Source organism: Festucalex cinctus, chromosome 1 (genome assembly GCF_051991245.1).
Source record: "Festucalex cinctus isolate MCC-2025b chromosome 1, RoL_Fcin_1.0, whole genome shotgun sequence".
Lineage (NCBI taxonomy): Eukaryota > Metazoa > Chordata > Actinopteri > Syngnathiformes > Syngnathidae > Festucalex > Festucalex cinctus.
The window spans coordinates 25829391-25845796 of NC_135411.1; the positions used below are offsets into that span (position 1 = coordinate 25829391).

At 40.8% G+C, this 16406-nt stretch overlaps 1 protein-coding gene across 1 annotated transcript; it reads right to left on the reverse strand.

Moving 5' to 3' along the window:
• Window positions 1–596: 596 nt before the first annotated feature.
• On the reverse strand, window positions 597–16148 carry LOC144021564 (angiomotin-like 2a). The gene is made up of 10 exons (XM_077525798.1): window positions 15908–16148; window positions 13812–14564; window positions 12216–12384; window positions 8897–9131; window positions 6832–7127; window positions 5963–6138; window positions 4315–4416; window positions 3944–4140; window positions 3017–3151; window positions 597–1787 (listed from the first exon to the last, which is right to left on the reverse strand). Exons 2-10 carry the CDS (start codon window positions 14501–14503, stop codon window positions 1702–1704), a joined length of 2088 nt encoding a protein of 695 aa, XP_077381924.1. The 5' UTR covers window positions 14504–14564; window positions 15908–16148; the 3' UTR covers window positions 597–1701.
• Between the last annotated feature and the right edge of the window lie 258 nt (window positions 16149–16406).

Here is a 16406-nt window from a genome sequence, read left to right on the forward strand (position 1 = left end):
GGGCATGCACCGCATTAATAGCTTATTATGACCGCTCGCCACTGTTAAATCCATTCCTCACTGACAGTGTCAATACCAGAGAATTATTGTCTTTAAAAAGTAGATCTTTAATCATATTTTTATATTTGATTTTAAGGACAATCTCATCCAAATTTGGTGAAGAACCATTTTTACTTATTTATACCTATTTTTATTCTTAACCAGTTCAGAATGTGAGAGACCCCACAAATGATGGGGCAAAAAATTGGACAAATGGTGATTATAGATATTGAACAGGTTTAACCATTTCCAATTCTTGGCTCTGACCATTTTCTGAGCAAATCAATGGATAATCAGTGACGATAATCTTTTAGATCATATCATGGGGCATTTGCCGACTTTGATCTTCAGGTGGGGACAAGCTCAAATTCAGCCTGATTATTATTATGGATTTGATTAATTGATGACACCATTGATGTCTTAGCACAGTACAACCGTCTCCTCGACTAGTTGACTAATTGTTTCAATCCCTATTTCTCCTATGTGTGTACACACTTTAATGCGACCCATGAGTGTGGATTGAACGATCCGATTAAAAACCAGGAAGCCAGGTCGTGTAAATTCAAATGTTTTATTGCTTTATGAAATGTCGAGTGAAATTCAACTGTAAAAACCTTCATAATGCTGTGAAGTTTGACAGAAATGACTGCTGGAAGTCAACACTCGCTCGGTTGTGTCCAACTTTTGACTTAGACCTCGATTGTCGGCACATAACTTAAAAACAAAAACTTACAGACACTCTTTGGCATCCTGCTCAAAGCACTATATTATGTACAATAATAATAATACAGATCTCTGAATAAAAAATATACTTAATAACAATAATAATAATTATTAACCTGTGTTTGTTAGTTCAAAAGCTCACAGTAAACACAAAAATGTGTTTAAACTCCCGCACAAACATCATCTGAACCAGCAGAATAACCAACCACACGAGGGAGATGACACATGTATACACACACACGAATCAGCTATGGATAAACTCAGCCCTCCGCACACACATTTACAAACAACATCAGGTCTGTGTCAGTTTGGCAAAAAAAGAAAAAAAAAACATTTATACAATAAATCACATCTGTTCACGTGTTTCTCGGCCTTGGCAGAACCAGCTGCTGGGGCGGCAAAAACACGCAAAACCCGGGCGATTCAACAGTGTCTGTTATAAATTAGTGAGCAACTTGGACGAAATTGAGGTTACTCAGGTTTAAAAAAAAAAAAAAAAAAAAAATCCACATTTTGTCGGAGGGCAATGCTGAATATTTACAGTATCTCAGAGAGCAAGAGACCAAGGCTTAAGTTTATATTTGAGAAGTTAAATATGCAGCTTTGTCATTCACTGGATTGGGGAAATTAAATTGTAAGGAAAAAGAAGAAAGGAAGGAAGCAGCAATTGCATCTATTTTATACAGTATATAAATATGTTGGCATATATGCGCCAATCACAATCCAAAATACTGTCCAAGTACCTGGGAAGAGTCCTGGGCCGACTGCCTGCAGTCGCGAGTCAGAGCACAGCTCTTCCTCGAAGAATGGGAAAACCGTTCTTTTTCCCACCCCCTCCCATTTATTTCCCACGATATTCCAGCCTCTTACATCCAATATCTTCTTCCTGTGACAGACTTCACACATTTCGGGAATTCTTTCTCAGACTGTTCAGTCCTTTTAAATAAAGATCTCCACGGCTTCCGACTCCAACTCTTCCAGGCCCCGGAAAGGGTTTAATAGCAACTTCTTTGGCGTTGTCTTATCTGCAGGAAAATAGAATCATTTTCCATTAGATATACATTCAAAGATAATAATGGTCAAATTGCCCCCCCCTCCCAAAAAAAAAAAAATCAGTTCACTCAACTGGAAATACCAAACTACAATGATCACTAAAACATTGGTACAAACTTACATTTTGTTAGCCTGCCCTAATAACAAAAGTTATTTTTGAACCTTTTCTTTAAACAAGAAAAACACAACAAGCGAGAAGTGGCTTGGATTAAATCTTTGCAAATTACAGCATAAAAAAAAGATCATTTTTAGCAAGCACATTTGGTATTTTTCATTGACATTGTTAAAAATGACTAAGGCAATTACGCCATTAGGCTAGCGAGTCACACATATGTTACACAATCAAGAAATTTATTCAAAGTTGATTCCTTACAAAACCCAGAAATTCTGTGAACTATTTTCCACATTATAACAATTTACAATTTCTGCCATTCAAGTGATGGAGACATTAAAAGAAAATAAACAATAAATACTAAATTGAAACTGTTCGGCTCATTCAGTACTTCTTGTAAAAAAAAAAATCACACTCCCAAATCCCTGATATTTTTTTTTTTTTTTTTTTTTAATCTTAGAATTCCCAAATTTAGCATTATTTTATATATTTACCTCCTTCCACATTTCTTGACAAATTGAAACCATTCGAGCTTCAAACTTTTCAGCACACAGGATATATATGGGGCTATTTAACATTCCTAAACCCCACTAATTACACTACAAAGAGCTTTCCATGTTTCTCAACCAATTCAGACCACTCCACATTTCAATAATTCACTTAACTCCACAGCATTTCAGTATCTTAAGATATTGCATTCTATAGTTGTCTCGTAATGTGTGAAAAAACTGTTGAATTGAAGAAAATGCTGGCAAACCGTACTCTGGTGTGCTATCAGTGACTAAAGGTTAACAGAAGTTGTCCACACTCAGACAAGCTTCTGTGGAAAAATGTGCTCAATCGACAAGATCCTCATACTTCTAAAGCATGCACATTCCAGATAATATCTCTCTCATAAGCCACAGCTTGGTTAATCAATGAGAGCAGCAACCAAGTCCAACATCCCTACAGTCAACTTTTTTTAATTTTTTTATTTAATGGCACAGTTCCTAAAACGTGCGCACGATGCTCGTAAAAAACAATGATTAGCTGCCAAGTGAATGATCAGCTCCTCGTAAACAAAAGGTGCATATCAGTGAGATTACTCACCACCGGGGTTGAGCTTGCTGATGCCAGAGGCCTCTTTGCCTTTGGTTCCCTCCGTCGGCCGTTCCAGCGTGTTGGGTTCCGACTGAGCGGAAAATGGGTGGCTTGGCAAGGTCTGGTCGTCGGACAGACTCTTACCTAGGGAAATAACAGCTGGGTGTAAAACACGAGTTGCAAAAGTAAACTAGGCTCATTTACCGACAAAACTTTTTTTTTGTACCCTATAACCACACAAGTCATCTTAGGTTCATTAAAGAGTATAAATTGTCTATAGATGTCAATGTGAATTATTATTTGTCTGTATCTGCCTTGTCATTTACTGGCGAGTGCTACCCCTCTTTTCCTCCAAAAAGTCAGCTGACTTCAGATATGCTAGCTTAAAGTAGAAGTCAACCTTAAACATTTCTTAACAATGTTATATGTGACCTCACTAGTCTAAACATGACATTCTGATTAATATTACATTTGTGGAATATGATTTATGAAGCAAAATCCAACCATTTTTATCCATCTCAGAGGGCGGCCATTTTGCCTATTGCTGTCGACTGAAGATGCCAAAACAGTTGCTAATGGCTCAGGCAGCGACCAATCACAGCTCACCTCTTTTCTGAAGCTCAACTGTGATTGGTTGTTACCTGAGCCCTGAGCAAAAATGGCCGCCCGCTGTGTTGGATAAAAACGTCTGGATTTTGCTGCTTAACTCATATTCCACTAACTACACGATATTAAACAGAGTACCATATTTAGACTAGTGGGGCTGCATAGAACATATTATTGTCAAAAAAAATGTTTGGGGTTGACTTCTCCTTTAATTGAAGACTCAAAATTGTCCGTGTATGTGCCCTGCGATTGCCTGGTGACCAGTCATAGTTATATAGTTCTATAGGTAGCAATAGAAAACGGAGATATTTCTCCATTTATGTTCCTTACCTCGACTCTTGGCGACACTCTTGGATGTGAAAATGGAGGGCGTGGAGGAGGCCAGTCTCAGGGGTGCGCCGGCCACGCTCAAGAGGTTGGTACGGGGAGCCTGTTCGTCCTTCTGTCCTTGGTCCTGGTGCAGCCGCTGGGTGAGGATCTTGATCACGGCGTCCTTTTCCAGGATTTGAGCGTAGAGAGCGCGTATCCTGAGAACCAAAAATGGGAGGAATGTACTCTATTAGATTAGTTAGGTGACAAGTGACAATAAGTGGAACGAACTGCTTGATGATCCACAGTAGCCATAAACAAACCAAGCTGTCCATCGGCTTCTGGAGAGCAGATGGCAACATGAGCCAAATATTCTCCCAAAAGGTACACACCTGTTCTCCATTTCCTGATTCCGGAAGTCTGCAACTGGTAGGTCCTCATTGAAACTATTGTTGGAGGAGTGGCAAGGCGAGTGGTTGATGATGGTGGTGTCTCTGCAAAAATGTAAAGAAATTACCTTTAACTCATTCACTGCCAGTCATTATAGAAAATTTTTACATTTCCAATACTCACGTGATATTACATTCAATAATTATATATAAACCGAATCAACCAAATAACAGAATAGACTCCCTACTTTTTGTCCCGTCCCGTTCTTTTATAATTGACAGCAGAAAAATGTAGGTTTGCCAAAATACAGCCATTTCTCCCATGGACTCTGAAACTGTGTTTATTTCCTATAAAATGGGGCAATGATGTCATCTACCGGTGGTTGGGCATCAGTAAAGTTGTTTCCAAGTTTGATATTTATAGTGGAGCATGCTCAGATTCGCCCCCATTTAGCACCGCTCTAAAAAAATACAATTGACAAGTATACTTGTCAAAGGCAGTGAATGAGGTACAAAGGACTCGTTTTATAGTACAGTGAACCACTACCAATTTTTACTGTAATAACACCGTAAGAGCCAAAGTCCTGTGCTAGTAGGAAAGTAACAACTTGTCAAGGATGTATTATTGATGTGATAGAGCTGGACAATTTACGATCTTTGTATTTGGGGGAGGAGCTAATATTAGAGATTAGAGAGTCTTACGTTAAGGTGTATTTTTCTCGAAATTCAAATGATTTGGAAGTCATTTATTTTTTGAGGGTAGTGATGTAAAATGATTTTTGAAGGGATATCGAAGTGTTTTTAATGGTTTTCCATATAGTATTTTTTTAAAATATATATTTCTGGTTAAACCGCGTCATTTTGTGTTTTATGAAACTTGCGAAAAACAATTCTGCCAACTATACTAAGCTTATAAAACATTTTAAGAAAAAGCATGTCATTGAAAATGCAAAAAAAAGTTATAGTTATTTTATGATAAAAAGAATTGCACAATTTCATGTAACATTCAAACTTAAAACATTTTTTCAATAAAAGCTTGTGTGATCGCATAAAATTAAAATGTATTTACAATGTGAAATTTGATTTACTCTAATTTTTCTTCTTCTTTTAGAAAAGCTATTTAAAATAAAAAGTCACATCTTCACACATTCAACTTATTGTGCTCTGTTAGACACTTTCTCTCTCTCGTAACCTTTTGGTGTAGGCCATGTTTAGTTTTATTAGAATAAGTGGCGGGTCAATAAAAAACCTGAACCGGGTTGCTCATGGCTGCCAAGCTGGACTTTGGCCACTCCTGGTTGAAACTATTAATACCTTGTACAACAAGTTAGGTTATTATGTTTTTTGTTGTTGTTTTTGCCAATGTAGTATTTTTTTTTTTTTTTTTTAATGAAAAAACACATTAAAAAGTAGCTAAATATTTTTTAGCAGTTTTTGGGGTTTTTTAGGGTTCACGGTGAAATGTCAATATTTTTGTCTTACATTTTAAAGTGTTACTGTTAACGAGTCAGCAAAAACGAAACAAAACAAAAAAACACCCGTTTTTTGTCGATTTTAAAAGAGCTAATATCGGCCGATTAAATAGAAATAAAAAACGGCCCTACTTGTAAGTCAAGATAGCACTGTTACTGTGTAGGTGGAGCAGTGGTACCTCTGTGCGGCGGCGGTGGCGGCCACCTCCATGGCGAACTGCCTCATGGTGCTCTCCTCCAGGTACTTCTGTTCCCAGCGCACCATGTCGGCCTCCAGCGCCAGGATGCGTTCCTCTCGCTCGCGCAGACGCTCTTGGAGGGAACCCATGGTCACTCCAGGTGGTTGGGACTGACGCTGTGAAGTAAAATCGTTGGTGAGAAATTTCACTCGAGCATTATTGTCTTTCCAACTTTTATTGAGTCATGGTTAAATTTTTTATTTTTTTTTCGTTTTTAAAAATGAGTCTTCTCATTATTCTCATTGGATAATTGTTTAGTTGATTTATTAAAACAATACAGTTTAAAAAATAAAATGTTATGTATAATTAAATTTATATTTTCAATTAAAATGATTGAATATAAATATGCCATTTATAAATAATAATAAATATATACCGGTAATAAGAAAAATATAATTAAAATAACTAATTTTAGATATTTTTTATTCACATTTTTTTTCCATTTTAATTTTTTAGGCTACATCATATATGAAGGTAGGACCTGATACATCTATGTAAAAAAAAGCAAATTAAAGCATTTTATTTGTACAGTAAGTATGCATAATTAAAATTTAAAATGAATTAGTTTAATTTTATTATTAAATAAAAAAAAATGTAATTTACAAATAGATTTGACCATTTTATTTAGTAATATCGAATATTATTAAATTTGAACACAATTACATTATTTGTTGTACATAAATAATAATTTTTGGACCAATTAAGTAAAATTGTCTTGACTTGACTTGACAATTAACTTTTGTGACTTTTTTTTTATGTGGTGTTATACATTGACTCAATAAAGGTTGTCAAACCCCGACCTAACGTACCTGCTGAGCCCTCAAACTCCGGAGCTCCTGCTCCAGGCGCGTCCTGAGCTTCATCTCCAGGCTCTCCCTCTTCTCGCAGGTGGACTGCAGCTGAGCCAGGGCGCTCTGGAGCCTCTCCACCTTCTCCACGTAGGCCCTCTTCCTGCGCAACTCCTCCTCCAGCTGACGGCCTCGTCCCCGGGCCGCTTCCAGGGCCTCCTCCAGCCTCCTGCTGCGGAGGCTCTGCTCCTCGGCCGCCGCCCGCAGGCGCTCGGCTTCCCGCTCCATGCGTTCCCGCTCCGCGTTCTGCTCCTCGTCTGCGAGGGAAGACAAAACGAGAATTCGTAAGTTCATGTTTAGAGTCTAGAACACAGGCTTTCAAAAAGGCCTTCTTATTCTCTTTATTTACTTACAGTATTTGTATTCACCATTATAACCAAGCATAACTCTGATGTGACCCTTCATTCCAACAAATTTGACACCCCTGGGTCAGAATCTTAAAACTTCAGCAGAAAAAAAATCTCCTCCATGGTGGCCCGTGTTCATTTAATGAAGCACTCACGGAATGCTGAGAGGAAGGAGGAGGAAAAAAAGGGGGGAGAAAGCTGCCCTATCCCTTTGACCCACATTGCGCTTTGGCATTCCTCATCAAGGCCATACAAACACCGGCACTCTACTTGATCCCAGTTCCCCTTGCAGACAACATAAATCAGTTCAACAACAGGTGTGTGCAGTACAAGAGATTCTGTGCCACTTCATTTCACTTCTCTCCGTACGACGAGGGTGGAATTTTCTAAAGCCTTCTAAAGAGGATGTGAATGTTACGCAAGGGAAATTCCTGCATGTGTGAGACTCTTAGCTACAAAGAGACCCCACGCTATCTTAATCCAATCAAGAATGCTGATTACAAAAGAGAAAGGACAACTAAAGTGGGGTGTAGACACATACAAATGTTTAACACTTTATCCCAAAATGTGGGAGACCCTACACATGAAGCGTGAGATATCTGCGGTACACACACAAGGTGACCCAGGCAGTACCACACACAAATATGTCTTTTGTTGGACCAAACCTTTCCTAATGGCATCCAGACTGCCCAAAAATACACTAATGTAGTTGTAGGGGTAGCGGTCGTAGTAGTGGAAGAAGCTTGTTAACTTAGCTTAGGTAGTACTTGTAGACGCTTGGCTAGCTGGTAGCTGATAGAAGAAGCTTGACTAACTGGTAGCTTAGGTAGTAATGAAAAAGCTTGGCTAAACGGGAGCTTATGTAGTAATAGAAGAAGCTTGGCTAACTGTTAGCTTAGGTAGTAATGAAAAGGCTTGGCTAAAAGGTAGCTTATAGTAATAGAAGAAGCTTGGCTAACTGTTAGCTTAGGTAGTAATGAAAAGGCTTGGCTAAAAGGTAGCTTATAGTAATAGAAGAAGCTTGGCTAACTGTTAGCTTAGGTAGTAATGAAAAGGCTTGGCTAAAAGGTAGCTTATAGTAAAAGAAGAAGCTTGGCTCACTGTTAGCTTAGGTTGTAATGGACGAAACTTGGCTAACTGGTAGCTTATGTAGTAGCTAATTTAAGAACTGCTAACTGGTAGTTTTGGTAAACGGGTTCAATTCCAGCTGCAATTGGGTTTTAAATGCTCACAATTGAAACTATTGAAAAGACAACATTCATGATTGTTGGTCCCGATTGTTTCCCCAGCAGATGGGGATGGGGATTGGGGATGAAATCACTCTTATCACACTCCACATCACAAGATAATCACTCGGGATGATATTGTAGAGGCATCCAATAATCGGGTCTTTGCTGGTTTTGATCGAAAGATGCGAAAAATGCTCACACTCAGCCCGGTTGTCAGTGAGTGTTCCTTGCTTATTTGGCGATCACGTGGCTGACTTCTCACAGGATTTGCCATCGTAAATATTGAACATCTTTTACACTTACGATTGTGGGCCACAACTTTTGTTTTCTGAGCCTATCTGGCGAAAATAAAAATAAAAATAAAAAAATAAATAAAAATAAAATCAATAATCAGGCTTTGCTGACTATGACCGGAAAGGACGACAAATTATTGTTCTCTTTGGAACTCACTTTGTTCGAGGAGTTTGGCCATGATGTGCTGGTTGTGGTCGGCGACCTGCACTTCTTTGGCGACATGCGTCCGGGCGTTTTCCAAGTTCTCCTTCAGGTCTCGGTTGAAATCCTGAAGCCTGCGGATTTCGTCTACCAGCCTCCTCCTCAACGTCTGCTCCAGAGTCTCTCGCTTGCTGCTGCCCTGCATCAGTTTCTCGTAGGCCTCGGAAATGCGCTGGATTTCCTGCTCCAACTGAGAAAGGGACAGAAATAGACAGAGAAGGAATTTTTTCGGTTAACCTTCTGACCTGACAGGGAGAAACTGGAATGTTGCTTTTTGTTGTTTACACAAACTGGGGGCAGTTTGCAAAATAATTTGCAATGAATTATGTGGTATTTTTAAAGTGCTTTGGGACTGGTGGCCAATAAAACAAACATACTAATAAACCAATCACTCCTTCCTTTAGATTTTGGATCATTAATAAAAGATATAAATTGTGTGTTGTTACATGAATCTGACATCACTGCTTGAATAAAGATTATTTTTTTAAAACATTTAATTATATATATATAAAAAAATAGAACAAGGGATATTAGAACTAATTGTTTTCGTCTTTTTTTTTAAGAACAAAGACCACATTTTTGAGAATACAGTTTTATTTTTATAAGCATAAAAGGCGTATTTTTTAGGCCTATAGACTAGCTTTTTTTTTTTAGAATGCAAAACATATATTTATTTTTTGAGAACCTACCGGTAATTACTTTTTCAAGAATATTGTTACATTTTTCAAGAAGTAAAAACATTATTTGAGACTATAGTTCTATTCTTTTTAGAGAATAATAGCATCTTCGAGAATAACGTATTTTTGAAATTCACTTGTTGGAATATGACTTTCTTCCATTATTAAAGTTTCACTTAAATATTATAAAATTGCTACTTTAGCTTGGACAAATATTACTTTATTCCCGTAAACTTGTGACTTTTCATCCCAACAAACTATGTCTCTGTTCATGTTTTTTTTTCTCCAAAAGGTACAACTATATTCTTACGACTTTTTGTTCTCTCTAAAAAAAAATAGTCGTTTGTTTTCATAACATAATGACCACCCATTTTTTTCATTCCTATAGCATTTTTAACCAGCATTAGGATTATGAGGGGCTCATTGGGAAAAAAAAACATCTCCTGGAAGAACTAAAACTAAAACAGTTTTAGATCCACTAACATGGAAGAGGCAGTACGCATATGTACACACATTAAGCTGTGTGTGCGTACGCGCGTGTGTGTGTGTGCATGCTACAGTTCCCAGAAGGAATTCCAGCCCGCACCACTCCCCGTGAGACTGATTTATATCGACATTCCTGAGGGATGATAGCCGCCGTTCCAGGTGCAAGAACACACTACACGTGCGCGCGCACACACACAATTTAAGATACACACAAAGAGCAGCACACGGCGGTCTGTGGAAGTCTGCCAGCTCAATGAAGGTGTGCATGCCTGTGCCTGGCCTGTGGAAACGGCAAAAAAAAAAAAAAAAGAAAAAAAAAAAAAAGACACCCACCATTACAGGCATGTTTACTCAGAGCTGCGGCCTAAGAGGGGAGAAATCTTTCCAACCCTGCTAGTTATCATTCTTTTGAGCTGAGACAAGGCCAGAGCCATGTGACATAACTCCGGAGATATTTTACAGACTGGCTGAGGTACTAAAAAAGTTGTTTCCACCGCAGTCAAAAATTAAGCCACGTTTTCCAACCAGGCGGAGGCGTTGCCATTTACATTAGCTCATAGCAGTGCTGAAAACCTCCCAATGGATTCAACCAAAACGAAGACTGATGGGGAGGAGAAAGCAGCATTTTGGACAAGTTCCCTTTGATCTCTAAAGCCTTGTACACACATGCCGCTTTTGATCTGAACACATTACATACGGCAACGTATCTCTATGTTACAATTGTCAGGCTTGACTGGAAAAATCACTGCTAACACGCCCCCACACCACAGGATAATCGGGCCTTTATTGACTTTAGGAACGGTGAGAAATTGCTCAAATCGGGCCCGATTGTCAGTATATGCCTTGCTTAGTTAACTATTGTTTCATATCATGTCATAAAAACACACATAAGGATGTGTGATCATTGATTTTGAACAGGTCAAATACTTACGGTTATCATCCCAACCAATCACTTAACTCATGATACTCATCCCAGACCACAGGATAATCACTGAGGATAATCGTTCAGACTCATCAGATAATTGGAAGGGCATAATATGCTAACATTTAACAATTTAAATCAGTTCCTGACCTTTTTCGGAACAGATCACACCACAGGATAATCCCTAAGAGTCATCTGATAATCGAGCCTTTGCTGACTCTAACTTCATGTGAGGGAAAACGCTCAAATCAACCCGATTATCGGTATGCACATACCTTGCTGCACAGAATTCTTTTGCCATCCAAGAAAGTAGCCCCATCTTGGACACCTGTCTCTGAAAGATAACCCTAGCGACCAGTTGTCTGTATTCTCTCGGCCTCATCTGCACTGCTGCGATGCAGCTGCCACCTTGCATACCACAGAGTCCCAACCAGGTCACACTACTGTGTTTAGACACACTCCTCCCTTTGTCATCGGCAGCGCATGTGTGCGCTCATTTTAATTCTAAACAGGCCATATAGATTTTTCAGGGCCAGCAACTGGATCGGGTGGTGACCCACACGCAGCTGACGGGGAGGCGGAGGGCGAGGGGTTGAGGGGGTTTGGTGGCAGGTGGCAGCCTGCTGTGTAAAAAGTGAAAGGACTCTTTTGTTCGCAGCCAACTGCTCTTTGTGCACATTCTGGCTTTTGACCCTAATTTTATGCCTACACATCTTTTTTTTTTCTCCACTGGGTGGCAGAACCTCAGTTGGCAAAGTTTGAATTTTGATGTCAGTTTGCTTTTCGAGGTGCTCTTAAGCAAGGAATTTCTACTTCAGGGCCAAAAGATGTGTAAAAATAAGGGAGCTTGTTCTTCTATTATGGTAATCGATAGAAGTTGAATCAATGAATGATACCAAGAAAACTGATCTCCACTGTACCATCGGCGTTTCTAGAGGTTTACGAGTGCCATAAAGATGTTTGGGGGTGCTTGGGTGGTACAAAGAGCGGGGGATTTGGGGTTGTGATAGGTCGCTTGCGCTGAAGCACCCCCAAAAATGGGCTAAATATTTTTGCTCCTTTGCGATGAACATCATAAGGCTTGTTTGATATTTACGATACCAAATCCTTATGTCTGTGTGGTCAACTTCAATGTTGACCAAGCTACGGACTCTGTGATTGAGAAGTATGAGTTTCTCCCTGGCCTCACCTTCTGAATACGACCCGTTTTCTCCCGGTGAGCCTCAAGCTCTTGTCTCAGCCTCTCGTTCTCCATCAGCAGCAGCTCCACTTGGTTGGGTTCCTCCAAGCCAGCAGGGGGCAAGCCGGAGAACGCATTGTAGCAAGAGACGTCGGCTGGCGGCCCGGACTGGATGTACCTGTGGGCGAGACATTGTTAAGTGACACCATCCTGAATGGGAGCCAACCCAACCCCTGTACGAGTGTTGGGGCCAGCCTGGAGACATGAAGGCTCAGACAATACACTCTCTATTCCAGCTCCTTGGTCATCAGACGCGCCGGCTCCAGTAAAGAATGTAAAGTGATGAACTATACTATTTTTAACGGCCAAAGTAAGCATGTAAGGTGTTCCAGACGCAGCTTGCCAAGTATTACAAATACTTTTGGACCAGCTCTGCTTTAAAAAGAAGGAAAATATGAGTCAATCATATGTTTATGCCGTGGCTTTTGGTACCTGGGCCTTCAGTGGAGACATATTCAAATTAATCCACTTCTTAAAGTAGCACTAAGGAACTTTTCAACCTTAATAAAATATTTTCAGAACTCTTCTGATGAAACATCGCCTTAAAACTAGTTGAATGGTACCTTTGCCATGGCCTGAGGGGGTCTGTATCCTTTTTACTGGCACTAACCAACTTTGAAGAGGATGGTAGGATCACTGCCACACAAAAAAATACAATGGCATATGTCACTTCCCCCTTTCCCCATTTGTTACAACGATGGGAGTCAATTTGAATGTTGATTACTGCTTTCCTGGCCGAATTTGCAAAACAACTAAAAACTTTTGTCTGAGGAGACAAAAAAGAAAAAAAAGAAAGGGAAGCCACCCGGATAAAGGGAAAGTCAAGGATAAACATTGGCCCGGATTTCACTCGCTGGCGTGAGCTCAAAAACGACGCATTGCGCTTGTCCTAGTGGGAAATGTGGGCTTCCTTCAGGCATAACATTACCGCTTTTATACATAGCCATAGTCAAACTGAAAGTTCCTTAGTGTTGCTTTAATGCCACCACTATCACATCGCTATTATTAAAACCATCAACACTATGCTACATACCAATACCGAAGCATAGGTTTAAAAAAAAAAAAAAAACTCACAAATGCCGAGCCACAAATATGTCAAGTTCACTGAATAGTTTTGATGAAATCAGCCAGCACTATTGATTCCAAAGACCCTATAGGCAGATTAGATTGACACAGCAACAACAGAGGCTACCAATGGAAGAGAATACAATATTTTGACTAAATTCATACAGTTTCATGGAACAAATACGACAAATGAGGTTGTAAATGTAGGTCAGTGCTCCTGATAGTGTTTGGGCGGCTGCTGGTCAACCACTGTGAGGAACTAGACTATTTTTGAAAGGCCAAGGCAAGCAAGCATTTGAGGTGTTCCATCCACAGGATGCCAAGTATTACAAATATCTTAGGACGGGCGCTGCTTTAAAAAGAAGGAAAGTATGACTCAAGTATGTGTTTACGCATGTGAAGCTCAACGAGGAGCCACACCACAGAGTGTGATGTCATGCCGCTTCGTAGTGAATAGGCGCAATTAAGCTCAATTTGTACCTGTGCTGCGGGGCCTGCGCAGGCTCCTGGGCCTGGTGTGGGAGAAATCCTTGTCCCTGGACGGGAGCCGAGTACTCAGGTGGAGGGTTGCGTTTCTCTGTGCCCTGGGGGCCCCACTGGGTGTAGTAAGCCAGCTCGGGGTAACTGTGAGAGGCGCTCTTGACCGCCTCCGCCTTGGCAACGGCATCGTTCCTCTCCAGAGAGATTTGCATGCGGTGCTCGCTCAGGGACCGAGCGTGGGCGCATTTCCGCTCCGTCTCGTCCACCTCCTCGTGGAAGGCCCCCTCATGGGACTGCCTACCAGGGCTGGGTGGCGCCCAGTGGGTGGCCAGGTACTGAGAATGCGCCTTGGCTTGCTCATAGGTGGGCAGCTCCTCGCCGTGGAGCTGGTAGAGTTGAAAGGCGCTTTCAGAATGGTGGAAGTCTCCCTGGTGCTCCTGGCCCTGGGGCTCTTGTCTGGCGGAGAGCTGGGGGAACGGAGGCTCCTCCTGGGTGAGACTCTCCAGAGAGGACCGGGGGCTCCGGCCCATGTCGCCCCCGCTGCTGGGCCCGCTGTTGCTCCCGCTGCCCCCGCGCAGGGCCTGCTGCTGGATGGCGAGTAAAGTGCGGGTGTCGGTTGGGTTTCCGTAGCGAAGCTGCTCCTGGATTAGCCGGTGCAAGACCGTACCGGACGGCTCCTCGGTGGATGTCATGATGATTCTCTCTGAGGATTCAGTTCTGTCTCCGCTGATTCCACTGAATTGGCTGTGAAACCTACAGACGAGGAGGATGTGGTTGTATTAGCATGGCTGATGACCGATTGTGACACATGCAAATAGTGTTTAAGCAGAAGGGTGTTTTCACATTTGGGCCCCAACTGAACACATTATAAAAACTGAAGCAAACCAGACTATGAACTCCAGAAGCAGTGTCAATACAATTTCAAGGCATAAAAATGTGATTACAAAGTGCTCCAGGTTCACTTTGCCTTGATTTGTCACTGGAATGACAGAGAATTGGAAGTCCCTTTTCAGAGTAGTCACTAACAGTCACAGACTTGGGCCCCAATCAGAGGAGTTGTTCATAAGAAGTAATTAGACCCGTCTAAAGTGAACCAGACCAATACTACCTCCAGAAGTGGTTTCAATTTGACTTAAAGGCTTAACATCTATAACGGCCTAGGTTCTCTTTGCCTTGGGTCCTCCTCTAAGTAACTGACACTTCATGAGAACCGAATGGATCCTCCTAAAGCAAAAAAACAAAAAAACAAAAAACACCATCTCCACATATTTCAAATCTATGGAACCATTTGCTTAAAATACACAATGTGAACACAGTAATCCAGGTTCATTTTGTCTTGAATGACTACTGGCTTGACTGAGAACAAGGTCATCATTCTCATGACCACTTCTGAAGTGACCTTAATTCGGTTTCAACGATTCTTTTTGCATCAGGTCATATTTCAAAGAACCTGGCATGTGAACACCAATAAACAGCTCTGATTTCAATTTGGTTACAAGAATTACCATGTGCAGATACCTCAAAAGCAAATTGGACTCAGATCACCTCCTAAAATGTTTTCAATTTGGTTTCAATGTGAAATGTGAACAGAAAGTTTCCCATGTTCACTTTGACTTGGATCTTATTTATAATGAACTTGTCATTTAAACTCAAAACACAGAAAGGAATCCCTTTTGAGTTCAGCTTATGCATGAATAATGGATCTTTTCATCTGTGGATTAATGTAGCTCTGCATCTACCAAACAAAACGAGGTTATTTGTGAGTCATAAAGGCCCGAACACAACTTTAAAAAAAAATATCGTTCAAAAAAACAAGGCAGCACATTCAATGTCTTCTCCACTCCACTCAACAGCGACAACATAAAAATGTGGATACTTTTTTCCATAGCAAGCAAGAAAAAAAAACCGCATGCGGCCAAAATTCCAATCTCACGGAGCAGTAACAACACACAAAAGCAACCTTTGTCCGGGGAAATCACTTTTCGTCTTCTATCTCGCTTTGAAATCACCTTTAGTTGTTAAGAAGATACAGTAAGTGTTGATTGTGTGTTTAACCGGGGGAAAGAGTGGAAAGGGGACCAGAAAGTCAGTCTTACCAGCTCAGGCTCTCATCCTGACAACAAAAAGTGTTTCTCTGATGTGTGGAAATCCAAGTTTTTGTATTAATTCCAACCCTGTGTGCGTCTTCTTTTTCTTTCGCTTGGCTTTGAGGAACCAAAACGCACGTCCTCCCCTTTTGCTGCTGCTGTGTGAAATGCTGCTTATGCTGGGGGAAGCAGGCGGGCCGATAATCAGCCAACAGGGAGGAGGGACCGAGCCGGGAATGCCAGGAATGTTCAACTGGAGCTCCCTCGGGGGATCAGACGTGTAAAAAGCAGCAGCGGGGGAAGAAAAGGGAGGAGGAAGGGCTTGCTGGGTTTATCGTGTAACAAAAAAAGGAGAATGATTTGGGTATGTGTTTACAAAGCTGTGCAAAAATGCTCGTGTACTTAAGTTAAAGTATAGGCACTTATTTAGAACAAGATTCTAGTATGATTCAACTCCTTCAGGAAAAGTAAAACAAAAAAAACATTTACTTAGTTACAAAAGAAATAG

Excerpts from the sequence above, each read along its gene's own strand:
- LOC144021564 (XM_077525798.1), bottom strand. The coding sequence starts at position 14,503 with ATGACATCCACCGAGGAGCCGTCCGGTACGGTCTTGCACCGGCTAATC. Across the intron at positions 12,385-13,811 it reads GCGCAGGCCCCGCAGCACAG|GTACATCCAGTCCGGGCCGC; the intron begins GTACAAATTGAG and ends TCTCGCCCACAG. Across the intron at positions 3,152-3,943 it reads GAGTGTCGCCAAGAGTCGAG|GTAAGAGTCTGTCCGACGAC; the intron begins GTAAGGAACATA and ends TTATTTCCCTAG.